This window comes from Lagenorhynchus albirostris, chromosome 15 (genome assembly GCF_949774975.1).
Source record: "Lagenorhynchus albirostris chromosome 15, mLagAlb1.1, whole genome shotgun sequence".
Taxonomy (NCBI): Eukaryota; Metazoa; Chordata; class Mammalia; order Artiodactyla; family Delphinidae; genus Lagenorhynchus; species Lagenorhynchus albirostris.
This window is the reverse complement of record NC_083109.1, coordinates 10,424,965-10,440,972: the sequence shown is the minus strand read 5'-3', so window position 1 is coordinate 10,440,972 and position 16,008 is coordinate 10,424,965. Positions and strand designations below refer to the sequence as shown.

Here is a 16,008-nt window from a genome sequence, read left to right as displayed (position 1 = left end):
AAGATCAACTCAGCTTCACTTTCTATTTGGAAAATCACAACGTGATGCCTTTTTAAGCTCCACAGTGATAACTGCTTTGACCATTTACAGGGAATTCTAAACGTGCAGGGCATTCTGCCCATGATGATGGCAATGACAACAATGCAGCCAACCACAAGGACAGACACAAACCCTCAAGGAACTGATGACACTGGGGCCTCAGGGAGAGGAGGTGGCCGCTGGGGTATGAGGAGGGAGGCTGGTCTTGCCCTGTGCATCTCCTGTATCTTTCAAATTCTGCATCATGTGAATGCACTTCCTTCCCCAAAGTTAAACTATAAAAGAAACCAGAGCAGCCTGCACTTAGCACAGTCTTTTACACACATGCTCGTCTCCTAGATCCTAAAAGAGAAGTAACTTTCTGTACAATTTGCCGTGGGGGACCTTGAGGCCCCAGGAGGTCAGATGATCCTGGTTCAAGGTCACACCACTAGTGTGATAAGAACAACTCAGGCTGAAGGACAAGGATGGCCAGGTAGGTCCCATGACCAGCTCAGCACAGGTGGGATCATGGTTTGCATTTGGGAGCCAAACCCTCTGGAGATGCTGAGGTCCCAGAGCCCAAGTGCAGGCTACACTGGCCTCCCTGGGCTCTTAGGCTCCAGGCCTCATACCAGGACATGCTCGGGAGTGTCCTCAGAGGCACACAGTCCATGCCCCCCACCAGGTCGCACAGCCCCGCAGGCCAGCTATTGTTCTGCACCTGGGAGGGGCCTGCTGGCTGCTGTGGCCAAACCCTGGGAGAGAAGGAAGGCAGGTGGAGGAGAGGGGAGCAGGGAGACAGCAATGGACGACATGAGCCTGAGCACCCTGACAAGGGAAGAATTTGCTTTGATGCTCAAATAGACTACATTTATTTCCTGAATTTTTCAAAATACCTAAGCAACAACAGAAGCCCCTAGGCACAACCTGGAAAATTATCTTAGGATCATCAAAGATTTCTACTTCTTCTTTGTGGCCGAACTAGTTAAGTGTGCAGGCTTTGGAGCTAGATGCTCCAGGTCAATTCATGGCTCACCCACTTCCTGTGTGACCTTAGGTAAGTTACTAAACTTCTCTGTGCCTCCAAGTAGTGCCTGGAAATCAAGATAGTATTATATCCATTTATACATGGAAGGCACATAATGCAATTCCCAACCTTACTTGGAGCTTGGTAAATGCTACTTTCCCCCTAATGTCAGGAAAATAACCTGATACAGACTCAACTAAGGAAGGGGGGGCAGGAGCTGGGTACGACGAGCTTAAGTGTGCAAGCATGAGGAAAAGACTGAAAGGAAAACGCTGAAGCAATGACACTAGTTCTCTCCAGGTGACAAAGGGAGCTGTTTGGTTTCTTATATTTTTCTGTATTTTTTAAACAATGAATACATACTAAGACAAGAAAAATAACTGAATAAAATTTACATATATATGTATCTTATGCACAGATACACATATATAGTGTCTATATATATGCATGTGTATATTTACATATATATGTATCTGTTTATATATATATAATCTATATATGCAAGTCTGTGTGTGTGTGTATAGATATATATTATATATATATACACATATACATCCACACAAACTTTTTCAAACCTGTGTCAGAATGTTCAGAATCAGCCACCCCTAGGCAGTGGACCTGAGGACCATACACAGCAGGGGAAACAGTTTGGCCAAGGAGGCTGACAGCTGTGCTTTTAAATTCAGCTCCACCACGTGTGGGCTACATGACCCTGAGCGAGTCCTCTGACCTCATCCAGGGCACGTGTCAGTAAATTATGGGCACTCGTATCATCCTATCATCATTATCTAGCTCACGTCCATCCCAGCTCTGGGATGACAGCATGAAATCCAAACTTCCACGTGAGAACAAAGGCTCCCTTTTTTTATCCTAACAGGATGGTGCGGAGGAAAATAAACAATAACAGGAAAGAGTGACAACGCGCGTACATGGAGTGCTTGGTGCAAGCCAGGCCCCGTTCTAAGCACTTTCCCGTCTTAAGTCTTTTATCTTTACAAAGACCCTAGGAATTGTCCCCTCTGCTGAGTGGTGTGACCTTAAGCCTCAGTTTCCTCATCTGTAAATGGGGTTAATAATAGCACCATGACCTCCTGCAACTGGCACACAGGGGAAGCTTGGTCAGGGTCACTAGTGACCACGTGCTCCCCGGGGAAGGCACTCGACACCTCTGAGCCCCATTCACAGAGCAGGGGCAGCAAGCCTGCCTGAGCCAGTCCATGTGACGTGCTTGTCACATAGTAAGCGCTCGATAAACAGATGCAATTACGGGCAGAGTCAGCCCACAGTTTTCCAGGAAGCTCAGAACAAGCAGCTTTTACCTCCACGCTCTCTCCCAGGATCCAGAGAATGGCTCTGCTGCTCTCACAGAGGGAACAGGGCCCGTGTGAGAAGCCGTCACCTCCCCTCTCTCCCGGGCCACGTTGGAGCTAGCAGGTACTTCCAATCCACCTCTAGCAGATGCCTCCTGTCTCAACAGGACCAGAGACAGTCTTTGTCTCTCCCGGGGTCCTTCAGTGAAGAAAGTGAAGGCCATGATGGGACCTGGATGCCCAGCGCTGGGTCCAGGGCTCAAATCACACCACCAGCCGGGTGCTGCCCAAAGATGCTACAGAGGAGCCTTTCATGAGCCCTGTCCCATCTTACCCTCATGTTACGCCCCAGCTGGAGCCCTCTGTGCTGGGGCTTGAGGCAGAGCCGGCTGGGAGCAGGTGACGGATGACTGAATAGGTGCCTGGAAAGATGAGAAGCCAGAAGCTAAAAGCCGAAGTCAGGGCTCCAGTGCTTACTGGCCGCCTGACTTTAGGTAAGTGACATTAGCTTCCCCCCTGCCTCTTTATCCATCTGTACGATGGGAATAATAGCACCCACTCACTGAGCGGTTGCAAGGATGAACTAGTGTCACGTATATAACAAACGATGTGTAAATAAACCACCCTCAATGTGTAAATGAAGTACCTAAGCTAGTCTCAGATGTGGGTAACTCAACCAGAAAAAACCTGAACGGGCACCAGGATCTAATCGTGGGCTATCAGAGCTTAAAATACCCCAGATCCATGTCAATCTTTCCCTCCCAACCAAAGAACATCAGCAGATTAAAAGACCACTTTGTGGAACTTCTCTGGTGGTCCAGTGGTTAAGACTTCGCCTTCCAATGCAGGGATTGTGGGTTCGATCCCTGGTTGGGGAGCTAAGATCCCGCATGCCATGGGGCCAAAAAAACCAAAACGTAAAACAGAAGCAATATTGTAACAAATTCAATAAAGACTTTAAAAACAGTCCACATCAAATAAATAAATAAATAAATAAATAAATAGTCCACATCAACAACAACAAAAAATCTTAAAAAAAAAAAAAAAGCCTACTTTGTACCCAAGATCACACGGGGCACTTTTGCTTAGAATCCTAACAACTCTTAACAAAACAAAACAAAAAATCTGAAAGATGTAGGTCTTTACTCTTTTCTAAGTGAAGAAACTGCAGGCCAGCCAGTTACCCAGAGTGCCAAAGCTAATGAATGCTAGGACGGCCTTGCTCCAAACAACCTGCTCTTTCTGCTACCAAAAGGCAGCACAGACTGATGGTTCAGTGTGGGCTCTGGCTTTAAACCTCCTATGTCCGAATCAAAGCCACCGCTCACCAGCTGGGTGACATCAGCCAAGTTGCTTAACCTCTCTGTGTCCCAATTTCCTTGTCTGTAAAATGAGAGTAATTCTACCACCTGCACTCCATAGCATCGCTGCAAAGATTAAGTAGGTCACTCTAAGGAAAGTACATGGTAGATGCTGGGTAAGTGTGCCTGTGTCATTGTTACATCACAGTGCCTGGCCAAAAATTTGTTTATAGAACAAATGAAGTTTCCTCTCTATGTTCCCACTGGTTGCCAGACACACTGAAGGCTCGGACTTAATCTCTCTTTTTGGAACAATTATTCCTTCAAGATTCTGGACATTTTCTGTTTTCTGCTTACACTGGGGGCAGCGGGGGGCAATGTTTGACACTCATTTATGATCATTTATATTCTCATGTGAGCTGAAAGCACCTCTTGCTTCCCTCGGTGTGTTTCTGACACGCAGATGTGTTAGCACACGGCACCATCCAACCCTGCACTTCCTCATCCCTCCACACCTGTACCTGTGCAGGCTCCACCCCCCGACACCCTCTCTTCGGCACCTGGCTCACCCCTGGAGGCCAGCACCCGTCTCCACGCTTTTACAAGGCCTCCATGACCACTCCAGCCTCAGCCAGGGTCACACGCCAGGGCTACATCTGGCCCACAGATGCACTTGGTTTGGACTGTACTTTTTTTTTTTTTTGGTATGCGAGCTTCTCACTGTTGTGGCCTTTCCCGTTGCGGAGCACAGGCTCTGGACGCGCAGGCTGAGCGGCCATGGCTCACGGGCCCAGCCGCTCCGCGGCATGTGGGATCTTCCCGGACCGGGGCACGAACCCGTGTCCCCTGCATCGGCAGGCGGACTCTCAACCACTGCGCCACCAGGGAAGCCCTGGACTGTACTCTTTTAAAAGATGTTTTAATTAACGGCCAGCGTTATCATCAAGAGACTGGCATAGACAAAGAGAGCGTAGTGAGGCTGGGTCCTCCCGAAGTCAGCCTCAGCATCCCCTCCCCACCCCATCCTCACCTTTAAAGGAAGAGGCTGGGTCAAGCCAGCCCTGGATGTCTTCCCTCTGAAAACAGGAGAGTCTCAGCGTGACGGGCAGGGCTGCTCAACCCTGGGCACTCCGGCCTCCCCCAAGACTACAACCACCCACGTGCCTCCCGCCCATAACTGACCTCTCAAAAAATCCAGTTTGCTTGACTTTCAGAATATACCCAGAGTCCCACCATTTCTCATGCCCTCCACTCCCCAGTCCTGGTCCAGCCGCAGTCCTGTCTCGCCTGGACCACCGCAGCAGCTCCTAGCCCATCTCCATGCTCCTTCCCCCGGCCCCCCGACGGCCTGTCCTCATCTGTAAGGCAGCCAGAGGGATCCTGCTGAAACCTAGGTCAGACCCGCTCTTCCTGGCTCCCACCTTCCTGCGAGTCCAAGGCCCAAGCGCGCCCATCCTCTTTCCTCTGGGCCTGCAGCCCCTCCTCCCCTGCCCTGACTCAGCCTGCCCTTCCCACGCAGGCCCCCTCTCTGCTCCCAGACCACACCCAGGGTGGCCCTGGCTGTCCAGGCCGCCGTGAGCACTCATCCCCAGAAACCCGGACCTTTTAGTCCTTCAGCTCCTCCTTGGCCCCAATGCTACCTTCTCAGGAAGGCCTAACTGACCACACCCAATCCCCCTCGCCCTGGCAGCTCTTCCCATAGTACTTATCACCTTCCAACGTACTACTGAACTTTCCTATTTATTAGATTTATTGTTTATCTCACTGCAGCCAGAACGTCAGCGCCACGGGGGCAGGAATTTCTGTCTGCTTTGTTCACGGCTGCTTTCCCAGCACCTGGAAGAGTGCCGAGCACCTAGGAGGCGCTGGGTGAATAATTCGAACAAACGAATGAATGAGCAGAATGCACCCCCGATGACCTCAGAACACGTGCCCCCCCTCTGAAGCTGGAGGATCCCTGTTTCACTCTTCTCCTTTCCTTCTGCAGAAGGTCTCATCGAACCTCTGTAGTTCTAAGCAAACGCAGCAGCCGTGATCAAGACAAAGTAGCATCTGCAAGACCTGTTTCACGGAGCCAGCCTCACCGAGCACAAAGTTTTATTAGTCAGTGGAAGCCAACACGCCCAGCCAACGCCAGGGAAGCGCGGCTCCCCGTCACGACTCCAGTTTCGCCTGGTCAGGAGGAAACCCCATCTGGCTTCTTTCTCCCCTGTCTTAGATATAATTTAAAGTGAGTCGCAGAGAGTACAAACGCCAAAATCCAACAGGATGAAAATCACCGTCCCGTAATCTGTTTTACGAGATGAAAGCTCGGAGACTTTACTAGCCTCCTCCAGGATGGGAAGGCGGTACCCTGGACAGGTGCGCCCCGGCCCCCCACTCTTCTCTCTGCAAAGCTCATTACTGTTCCCCAGGAAGAAATCGAGATCAGGTTTCTGCATCTGCAAGGAATTTCTCCTAAAGGAACTGCCCATGTTTTCGCCATATGTCTGAACATCTGTTTGAAAGAATCAGGAGTATTGTCTTTGGAGGTGTGTGCTGCGGTTAAACAATCTTAGATTTTGACTACTTTATAACGAAAAGGATGGCTTTCCAATCCTTCTGCCAGTTGCAAACACGTCCCAGAGAATGGTAAGAATAACGTTTATTGAAAGCCCCGGCACAAAGATGGATGAGGAAAATAATGAAGTGTCCTCTACCGGGAATTTCTATGCAGGATTATGGTTAAAGGGTCTGGAAGCAGCCAGGGAAAGGATTAAATGACAGTGGCATTATACAGGCAACTCTCAGCTGGGGTATTATGAGATCCCATAAGCTGAAGAGCTACGGAAACGCTTAAAGCCCAACCTTGCAAAGCTGCCTTTGAATGGCAGTTCTGTCCACCAAAGGACCACTGCTTCCTGTCCTGACACAGAACGAGGAAATGATGGCAGGGTTCCACCAAAAGGCACGTGGCTCTTTCAAGGTGAATCAAGTGGTTCCCTTTCTCTGATCCCTACAGGTCAAAGTCACGTCAAAGAACTAAGATTCCCAGGCTCCTCAGAAAAAACCATAAGCTTGCTCTAGTTCCACGGGCTTTAGAGCTTTATAGGAGAAATGTCCAGGGTCTGGCTGCGAACCGAGCTCCTTCCCTAACTGAACAATTCTTAGAAATCGTATAAACGTAGCCTCTCTCCTACCTCCCTTTCTACTGAAAACCCTTAACGTAGCACAGTCCTTATTAACCCCCAGAGGCTATGAACTTGAGGATATTTGCCTTGAGCTAAATCTAACTCAAACTTTGATTTAGTAGCCAAAATATAAAAATCAGAAATTCCACATCAAAATTCAGGTTCCTAGCTCCCCTTAATAAAAACTGTGAAACGTGGCAACTTTGGTTCCCACATGGCATAACCAAGGGGCGCTGAGTACCAGCTGCCTCCTTCAGAGAAGGTACATACTGTGCTGTGCCCTACTCCCCACCACTCCCTATTGCTCCCTGCTTGGCCAAGGCAGTCATTTCCTTCCGTCGTCTGGCTCCCACGAGTGCTCAGTTTGTAATCTTGTTTCTGCAATCACTTCTTTGGTTCTCTCCTTGGTCCACTGCTTCTAGAGAGATGCAGCTTGTTCTTGAGGGTATGGGAAATAAATCCTTACAAGTGGATATGCACTAAGCCCTGTAGTGATGGCCTGAGCATTAGAAAGTCTAGAACTCTGCTTCTGAGCTCCAGACTCATATACCCAACTGCCTACTTGCCGTCATTGCTTGGACGCCCCACAAGCCCTTCCTAATTCCCTCACCCCAAACTGAACTCGTAATCTTCCCCTAGGAAAATGACTGCCTCCCCAGGTCTTCCCACGTGGCATATGACAACACCCTCTACCCAGGCGCTCCTTCACACCCCCACACCTAAGCCAGCACCAAGTCCCGAAGCTCACACCTTGGAATCCATCCCCTCCTCTCCCAATGCCACCTTCCAGTCCTCACTGCCTTGACCTTCCAGCCGGCACTACCACAGCCTATCAAATTCCCCTCCCTGCTTCCTCCCATAGAGAAACCCACTCCTTAGAGGGAAGCCCAAGTGGTCCCAAAAATATTAAATTGGAATCATCTTCCTCCTCTGCTCAAAACTCAGCACTCCCTTCCCCTTGACCTGAAATAAAACCCAAGTTCCTCATCTTGGCTTATGAGTCCTGCCAACCATCACCCTCCAAGCTAAACTCAAGTGACACTGGCCCTCCTTCAGCTCCACAGACACACCAAGTTCTTCCCTGCCTCAGGACCTCCGTGTGTGCCGTGCCTTGTGCATGGAACGCTCTCCCACCACCACCAAAAGAGACAGAGACAGACAGAGGAAGGGCAACATTCCTTTCCTCGCTGGCTCAATCATCGGCTCCAGGCCCCAGGTGGTAAGTCACCTCCTCAGAGGGATCCTCTCTAAAGCAGGTCGACCAAGTAGTACTTTCCTGACATGGTTTGTTTTGTCAAAGCACTTACCACCACCTCCCGCCCCAAGCTGTGAATCCAACAGATGAACTCCTAATCAGCTGTCACGTTCTACCTTGGAGTCCAGATGTCATCCCAGATGGCCCTCGTCTGGCCTCCCTGACACGCCCACATCTCAGCAACCGTCACACCAACCATCCTGGTCTACTTGGCATATCCAGTGCCCCTTGAACTACATCAGGGCAGGGACTGTGTCCATCTCACCCATCATTACATTACTGGCGCCTAGCACAGCGCCTGGCACACAGCAAGCCCTTGAGAAAATGTTCACCGAATGAATGAGTCATGAGATCTGAAAAGCATTTAAGGTTTGGAACAAACTTTCTTCCAAGATCAAGTGACATTCAAGAGAGAGGAAAGCAAAAAGAAAGAAAAACAGCTGAACACGGCATATGCTTAAGATATGAAATTTTACATGTAAAGAAAGAGAATGAAATGGTCATGTACTCATTTTATTTTCATATAAAGAGGAGCATAAAACCACTAGGCATGCAAAAAAAAAGTGAAGTTTTATAGTGTGGCAAATAAAAAAGAGAAAGGTGAGGACGAATCATCGAGAGGGGAAAAGCGAGCCATGGTACAGTACAGAAATAGAAACAGATGGAGAGATAAGGAGAGAGACAGAGATCAAGAAAGAAACCAGCAGAAGCATCTAGGCAAGGTACACAACAGGGCTTCGCTGCTCTTCTGGGAATGAAAGGGCAACCCTCCAGATTTCGAAAGGGGTTTTCGCACCTACTTAAAGGTTAAGAGCCCTTGTCTTCTTAAAGTTCCCTCTTCTCTTCGTTTTTCAAAGAAGTTTTAAAAAACTGACTTCCTATGTTAAAAATCAGGGGTTAGCACATCTTGTTTTGAAGAGAACCCAATCTATTCAAATGATTTTTTTTTAAAGACTTCACTTTGTGTCTTTTGAGGATATGGCTACAGATTTTTAAGTCATACGTTGAGTTTTCAAAGTTACGAACAAGAAGAGGAGTGGATCCTGGGGAGCTGTTGGAAGAAGGGGCGTGAACATCAAGCACAGTGTAGTGGGCATCCTCGGAACTGCACGTCCAGACCATTCCCTTCTCTGGAACTTTCCACGGCCCCGGCCCCTGATGAATGGGTGAGCAGAGCCTTGCACTGCACATGCCCTGACCTCTCTGGCCAAGCTAACTGGACCAGAGGGTGGCACCCTTCCCCCCACCCCCCCGCCAGGGCCAATTAGAATCTCCCTGAGGGTCAGGACTTGGGCTCCAACGAGCTGGTGAGGGGCTAGAACAGGGACAGCATAGAAAATTGATAGGCAGGAGGGCCTGGTGGGCATTTCTCCACCAGGACTTCCCTGCCTGGTGAGAATGAGGCGGCAGGGAAAGCTGGTCTGCAGAGTGATGTGGAAGACGAGGAAAGTTGTATAACAGGCAAAGCCAGACACCTGAATCCAAATCCTGAGTCCACCATTCAAGAGCTATGATCTTGAACAAGTTCCCTGACATCTCCTTGACCTACTGTAACTGCTGCTTGGGGCTTTTTTGAGGATTAAATAAGTTAACACAGACGGCACTTGGAAGAGGGTCTGACATGTGGTAAATGCCCACTAAGTGTTAACTATTATTAGCATCATCTTGCTGAACTGTAAGTTCATGACGGTGAGGGTTTCTGGCTGGTTCGTTCATACCACATCCCAGAATCTAGAACCATGCCTGGTACCTAGCAGTGCTCAACCAACGTTTGTTGAATAATCAGAGAACAAAGATACCACATAGCCCCGAAAGGACAGACACCATGGACAGAGCTTCCTAAAGCTTCTCCTCCTTTCTTTCCTGCTTTTCCCATCTCAGGGTAAAAGCCAAACTCGCCCCCATGTCTACTCAGGCCCTGCCCGCTCGGGCCCCCTCCTCTCTCCCTCTGGCCCTTCACAGTCTGGTTCCACTGGCTTCCTCAAGGTCCGCTGACACAGTTTGCTTCCTTCTGCCTCTAAGCATTTGCACATACCGTTCCCTCTAGGCATCATCCTCCGCCCAAGTCTCTTCTTCAAGGAAATCTCACCAGGGAAATCCTCCCCCCTCTACACTGCCTCCTCCATTTCACACGCCTAGAGCCTCATGCACGATTCCTTCCTGCCACTGGCCACAATTTGTAATTTTATCATGTGCATGATTATTTAGTCAATAACTTTATACCCCCGAGATCATGAGCTCCATAGAGAAGCTAACCACCGCTTCTCTTTTAGTCTTCACTGTATCTCAGCATCGAGCACAGTATATGGCCAAAGGTAGGTCGTCAACAAATACTTGCAGAACGAATCCACTTGTTGAATGGATTGACTGAGCAAAGAAATAAACCTTGGACTCATGACCATGAGTCCAGGTTCTTCTTGAGCTGAATCTCCTGACCTGATGATATGTTACCCCAGTAGCCTCTCCCTATAATCCCCTTTTTCTAATCTGCTTGGAATGAGTTTCTCTCTCTGTGACAACCAAAGGCTTTGACTCCAGCACACACTAACACCACCTCCAGGCCAAGAGGTTCCCATCCTACAGCAGATAAGCCTTGATCGATAATGATATGAAGACTTTCTTTTCCAAAAATCAGTGTTCAAGTATGAGTAAATAGTACCAGACCAGCCCTACCACCCTAAACAACTGTCTAATAGGACAAAAGTTGCTAAGTCAATTGCTTTCAGGCACTAGACAGCAGGCAGCATAAGACTGTGGTCCATGAGAGAAAGGAAACATAGGGGGTGAGCCCACGTTCACTGCAGCTCTCTGCCTGGGGACAGTTTCCCTCCCACATGCAGGGAGTGGAGTTCAAGCAGAACACAGTGGGCCTGCTCAGTTGGGGAGACAGAGTTCAGAGTCCCAGGCTGGAGAAGCAGCTAGGATCTGTGGGTAAAGCATCAGAGAGGAGGAAGGTGCTAGGGGAGCTCCCCAAGTCCTTGGCCAAGGGCTGGGCTGTGTAAGCACAGGGAACGAATGTGCAGAGTTTATCAGAGAGAGGCAGCTATGGGGTAAAAAGGGAAACAGAGAGACTAGAGGTTGAGCAGGCCTGGAGTATTGGAATTCCAGCCCACCAGAGAGGAGTGACCTCCCCACGAAGCATCCAAAAAGACTAGGCCTTAAGAGTAAGGTCATGCCTTAGAGTAAGGGCCACTTTAGACCTGCCCTAACATGGTCTAAAACCTAGCCTCAACTATATCCACAAAAGAAGGAATTTGATGGCTAACCCCATGAACCTGAAGGGCATGGGGAACACCTCAGGCTTTCCACAGGTCTACCTTAACAAAGGGTAAAATCAAGCCTATAAAAGGTCAATGTGATCAGCCAGTAACTGAACTACCTTTAGAGGAAGATAACAAAATCAAGAGTCTCTACAATGTCCAGTGCATATCATCATCACAATGTCAGTATAGAGTCAACAATTACTAGACATGCAAAGAAATAGTAAAATGTGACTTGGGGCAAATGAAAAGAAGCAACGAATGGAAACAAAATCCCCAAAAGGCTGTGATGTTAGATTTAGAAAAAGCAACTGCCAGGATTTATAAGTTCCTAATGTTATCATTAAAGTTCTTAACCAGGTATATACACTCAAAGCTACCTGTGCAGATTTTAGGGTTAGGGGTTTGTAGGTTTGTTTTTTGTCTGAATTGTACTTATGTCATGGAGTTTCAGGGGACGCTCAAGAATCTGCGTTTTTAACAACTACTCTAAAGGGTTTTGATGCACCATCAGATTCTTATCAAAGAATACTTTTACTTTAAGGCAAATTTAAAAGAGTTAAATTAATTTAAATGTATTAAAGGGCTGGTTAATTGAGTTGGTTGGTGGCCACCAGTCAGCAGTTCCTGGTTAACTAGACTATACAATCAAGAATATTTCAACTCAATATTTTGGAGGAAAAAAACAGTTCCCTACTTATTTTGAAAACAAAAATCTGAGGTTAAATCAAAAGCCACAGACATAAAAGATAATGATTGGGCTTCCCTGGTGGCGCAGTGGTTGAGAGTCTGCCTGCCGATGCAGGAGACACGGGTTCGTGCCCTGGTCCAGGAAGATCCCACATGCCGCAGAGCGGCTGGGCCCGTGAGCCATGGCCGCTGAGCCTGCGTGTCCGGAGCCTGTGCTCCGCAACGGGAGAGGCCACAGCAGTGAGAGGCCCGCGTACCGCAAAAAGAAAAAGATAATGATTAAGGAAAAACCAGGAGGAAATGCTCAGAGTATAATGTAAAGTGAAAAAAATCGAAGTACAAACTACTATAACATCAAGTATACAAATGTACAGTGATAGACATTGCCACGTTCATGAATAGAAAAAAAGGCAACAGGAAATATATCAAAATGCTAATAATAGTTATTTTAGGTATTTGACTCTGTGTAGTTTTAACTTTTCCCCACTTTTCAATATATTGATTTTCCTCAATGGACTCTCATCTGAAATTTAAACACAAAATCATGGCTTCAGAAACCTTCAATACAAAAACCTCTGCAAAACTCTAGTGATCTCCCAATCAGAAAGGGAAGAAAGAAGAAGCTTGAGCATGAATATCATTTCTATCCTTATCCAGCTCAGTAAGACTTTTGTCTATGGCTTTTGAGTAGCTGGATTAGCTTCTGATACTCAGTCTCAAATATCCCATCCCTCAGAGGAAAAGGAGGCTAAGACACATACCTCAACCTAAAAAGCACCAAGCAGTAGCTCAGCAGAAGTAAATCACCCATTGATAAACGAGGACGCAAAAGGAAGAGAACTCAAGGCCATACCTGAACCACAGGGTGGCCGCCGGTCGGAGCTTTGACAGCCCCTCGGCTGCCTTCTGTCTCGTAGTGAGCTCGGTGATGTGGCTTGGGCTGCACCTCGATCCTCAGCTCATAGGAGCCTGACTGGTGGGAGAGTGGCCACTCAAGTGGTGGGAGGGATGCAGTCACTGGGATGCTGAAGGAGGAAACAGAATCAGTCATGTGTACAATAAATCATATCCCGTCAACCTGTACAATAAACATAAATGGTCCCTTTTCTGAACATCATGTCCAATGGGCATATGATAATGTTGGCTGTTGGGAGGCACACATTTCTCAGACATGATAGGTAGGGCTCTTCACAAGGTAGAGATCTTTTTCATTCTCTTTCTTTGTTTTCTCTTCCATCTTGATGAAGACAGAATGACTGACATCTCAGTTTATGAAGCTAAGTTCACGATATGATTGTTCTAGCACGTTCTGAACCACTGTAACTTCTTTTCCTCTGGAAATTTTGAAGAATATCACCTCTCACCTCTAAAGAACATCCCTTATCCAGGATGTTTTTCTTTTCCCAAGGAGTAAGTGTGGGAGAAGGAACACTGAAATAGAAATCAGGGGCCCCACTGTGTCACAAACTTGCCATGTGACATTAGGTATGCAACTTCATCTTTCTTATCCTTAGTATCCTGTAACCACAAAAGGACTAGATGACATCTGAGAGTTTTTCTAGCTCTTATTTCTATGTCTGATGTCTCAATTAAAAGTAAATTTAGGGACAGGCCATTCCCAGTCACAATCATTACTTCTTGGGTCAAGTGTAGAACATCTAACCACAGAGAGGTGTCTGGTTTTGGTATGGATGAGCCAAACCACTCAGACTTCCTACAATTAAATGAGGAGTAAAGGTCAAGAGCATGACTGGAGTTACACACCCAAGTTCAAGTCCCAGCTCCACCTCTAACTACCTGTGTGACTTAGAGCAAATGCCTCTATCTCCCTAGGCCTTAGTCTCCTTCAACTGTGAAATGGGGATACTGAGATCATATAAAGAGCTTAAGCACAATAACTGCTCGATAAATATTAGCTATAATTATTTTTTCATGTAATATAGTGTATATTTCAAATAAATAGTTACTTCCTGTAGACAATCTGACTACAGTATTAACGGTATTGGATATGTACGCTTTGGCATCTGAATTTGTCAAATCTTTGCGGGCATGACGTTAAGTTTCATTTTATTATACAGTCTCAACCCTACCCAGCACACACATCAGGTACTTGATATGAGGTTAGTATTAGGTCACTGAAGAGGTGAATGACGTCTTGACAATCTATCTAGACCATTCACTCAGAGTCCAAAAGAACCTAGAGACATTTTCCCAAGATCACAGAGCAAGACACAGCCAAGGCTCCAACTTAAGTCTCTTGACTCCCGGTCCAGTGCTCCTTCCACATCTCTACACTGTCTCTTATCTTATTAATTTCTTTAAAATAGGCCCAAGAAAATACCTCATTGATGGAATGAGTCTAGAGCAATGCCTGACATTTGCTAGGTCGTCAGTGAATATTCGGTGGGTGGGTGGACGAATGAATGGAAGGATAAATGGATGAATGAACAAGCAGTTTTATTTCAAAGAACACCCGTATGTTCAAAGTAGCTTTGAAGTTACAAATGCATGGATTTGTGTCACTATGTCCTGATTTTTCACACGCAGGAGAAAACATTAATCTAATCAGGACAGTCTTTCCTGCTAAGCCCAAAACTGCTAGAAGCTAACATTATCAACTGGACTTAATTAAACATTTGCAGTGAGGCCAATTCTATCCCTTCTCTCTTACAGCAATTCCAAGGGGAGAGTGGAGGGGGGCAGCAGCCCCACAAATTCCACCAGTGTCAGAGCTGAACCTGAACATACAATCCAACTTACGATTCCACCCTCACTATGCAAGGAAATCTCCAGCCCTTCTTTATAACCACATTGCCTCCTGAAGCCCCTTTAACTCTGAAGTCTCAGGTGTCCAAAGTGCCTTATTTCTACCTCAGTTACAGTTCCAAGATGCCTTCAAGCTTCTGTCTACATCCAAGGTGCCATATGTGTTAAATACTCTTATTCTCATGTATGCAAGTTAAAATTTTCTAAAGTTAGCAAAATAAGGCTCATGAAAAAAATCACTCCACCCTTGTATGAATCAAAACATTTAGTGAATAGAAGATTCAATGGAATATCCCTAAGTATCAACTTCTAATCTTGTGTGGTTCTGGAATAGGTGTTTGACAACCGAAATATAATCTTAAAAGACTCAGACCATTGGAGCCAGTCTGACATCCTGCATTTGAATTCCAGCCCCCTGCTGAGTTATCCACACTCCCTGGGATAACTACCATCGGGAGACTTCTCTGAATGCCCTATCTTCTCAATCGAATAGAAAATTCTTGCAAATATCTCACTGGCTGGCACAGATTGGCACTTGCTAGGGACTAAAGGACTCTAACTCAACCTCTCAGATCAAGCCACATAATGGAGAGGGAAAGATTTTATACACAATAAAGTCTCAGATAAATGCCTCACAATCGTATTTTATATTAATGATCCTCCTCACTCCCAAATAAGTCACGTTTTGGAGACGGATCAAGGAGTTGGCCGGAAATAACAAGGAGTCAGGAATCTCGGATTCTGATTTCCAACTTGGTCGTGAACTAGCTGGGTGCTGATGGGCATACCACTTCACCTCTCTGAGCCCCCGTTTCTCAACCTGCACCAGGCGTTGATCTCGATCAGCATTCCTAAGGTGGCTGCAGGAAACTTTAGTCTCAGAACTCCGTGATCAGATGGCCTTTGAAACCACCGCACATTCTGTCCACAGCGGGGAGCGGCCCCTCCACAAAGGTATCTATTAAACTCTAGTAAACCCAGAAACTCCTTTCCTTAAGGGACTGACTGACCTATGATGGCACTAGTGTTCTCAGAACCTGCTTTGGAGGAAACATCAGACCAGAAGCTCCATTCAGTCCATTTCGGTCGGGGTTGGGGGCAGGTGGGCGTGGGGAGGCCAGGCCCAGTGGACAGGACCCTAGGCTACTCTCAATCCCACATCAATCAAAACGGCTCTACATTACCTATTTTGGCATTCAACATTTTAT

At 47.1% G+C, this 16,008-nt stretch overlaps 1 protein-coding gene across 1 annotated transcript in view; it reads right to left on the bottom strand.

Annotated features, from left to right (window-relative positions):
* NFATC2 (nuclear factor of activated T cells 2) overlaps nucleotides 1–16,008 on the bottom strand; it is a 142,721-nt gene that overhangs the window by 107,087 nt on the left and 19,626 nt on the right. Inside the window, exon 3 of the mRNA XM_060123533.1 lies at nucleotides 12,888–13,059. Within this exon, the coding sequence (XP_059979516.1) occupies nucleotides 12,888–13,059 (172 nt within the window). The remainder of the gene's footprint in view (nucleotides 1–12,887; nucleotides 13,060–16,008) is intronic.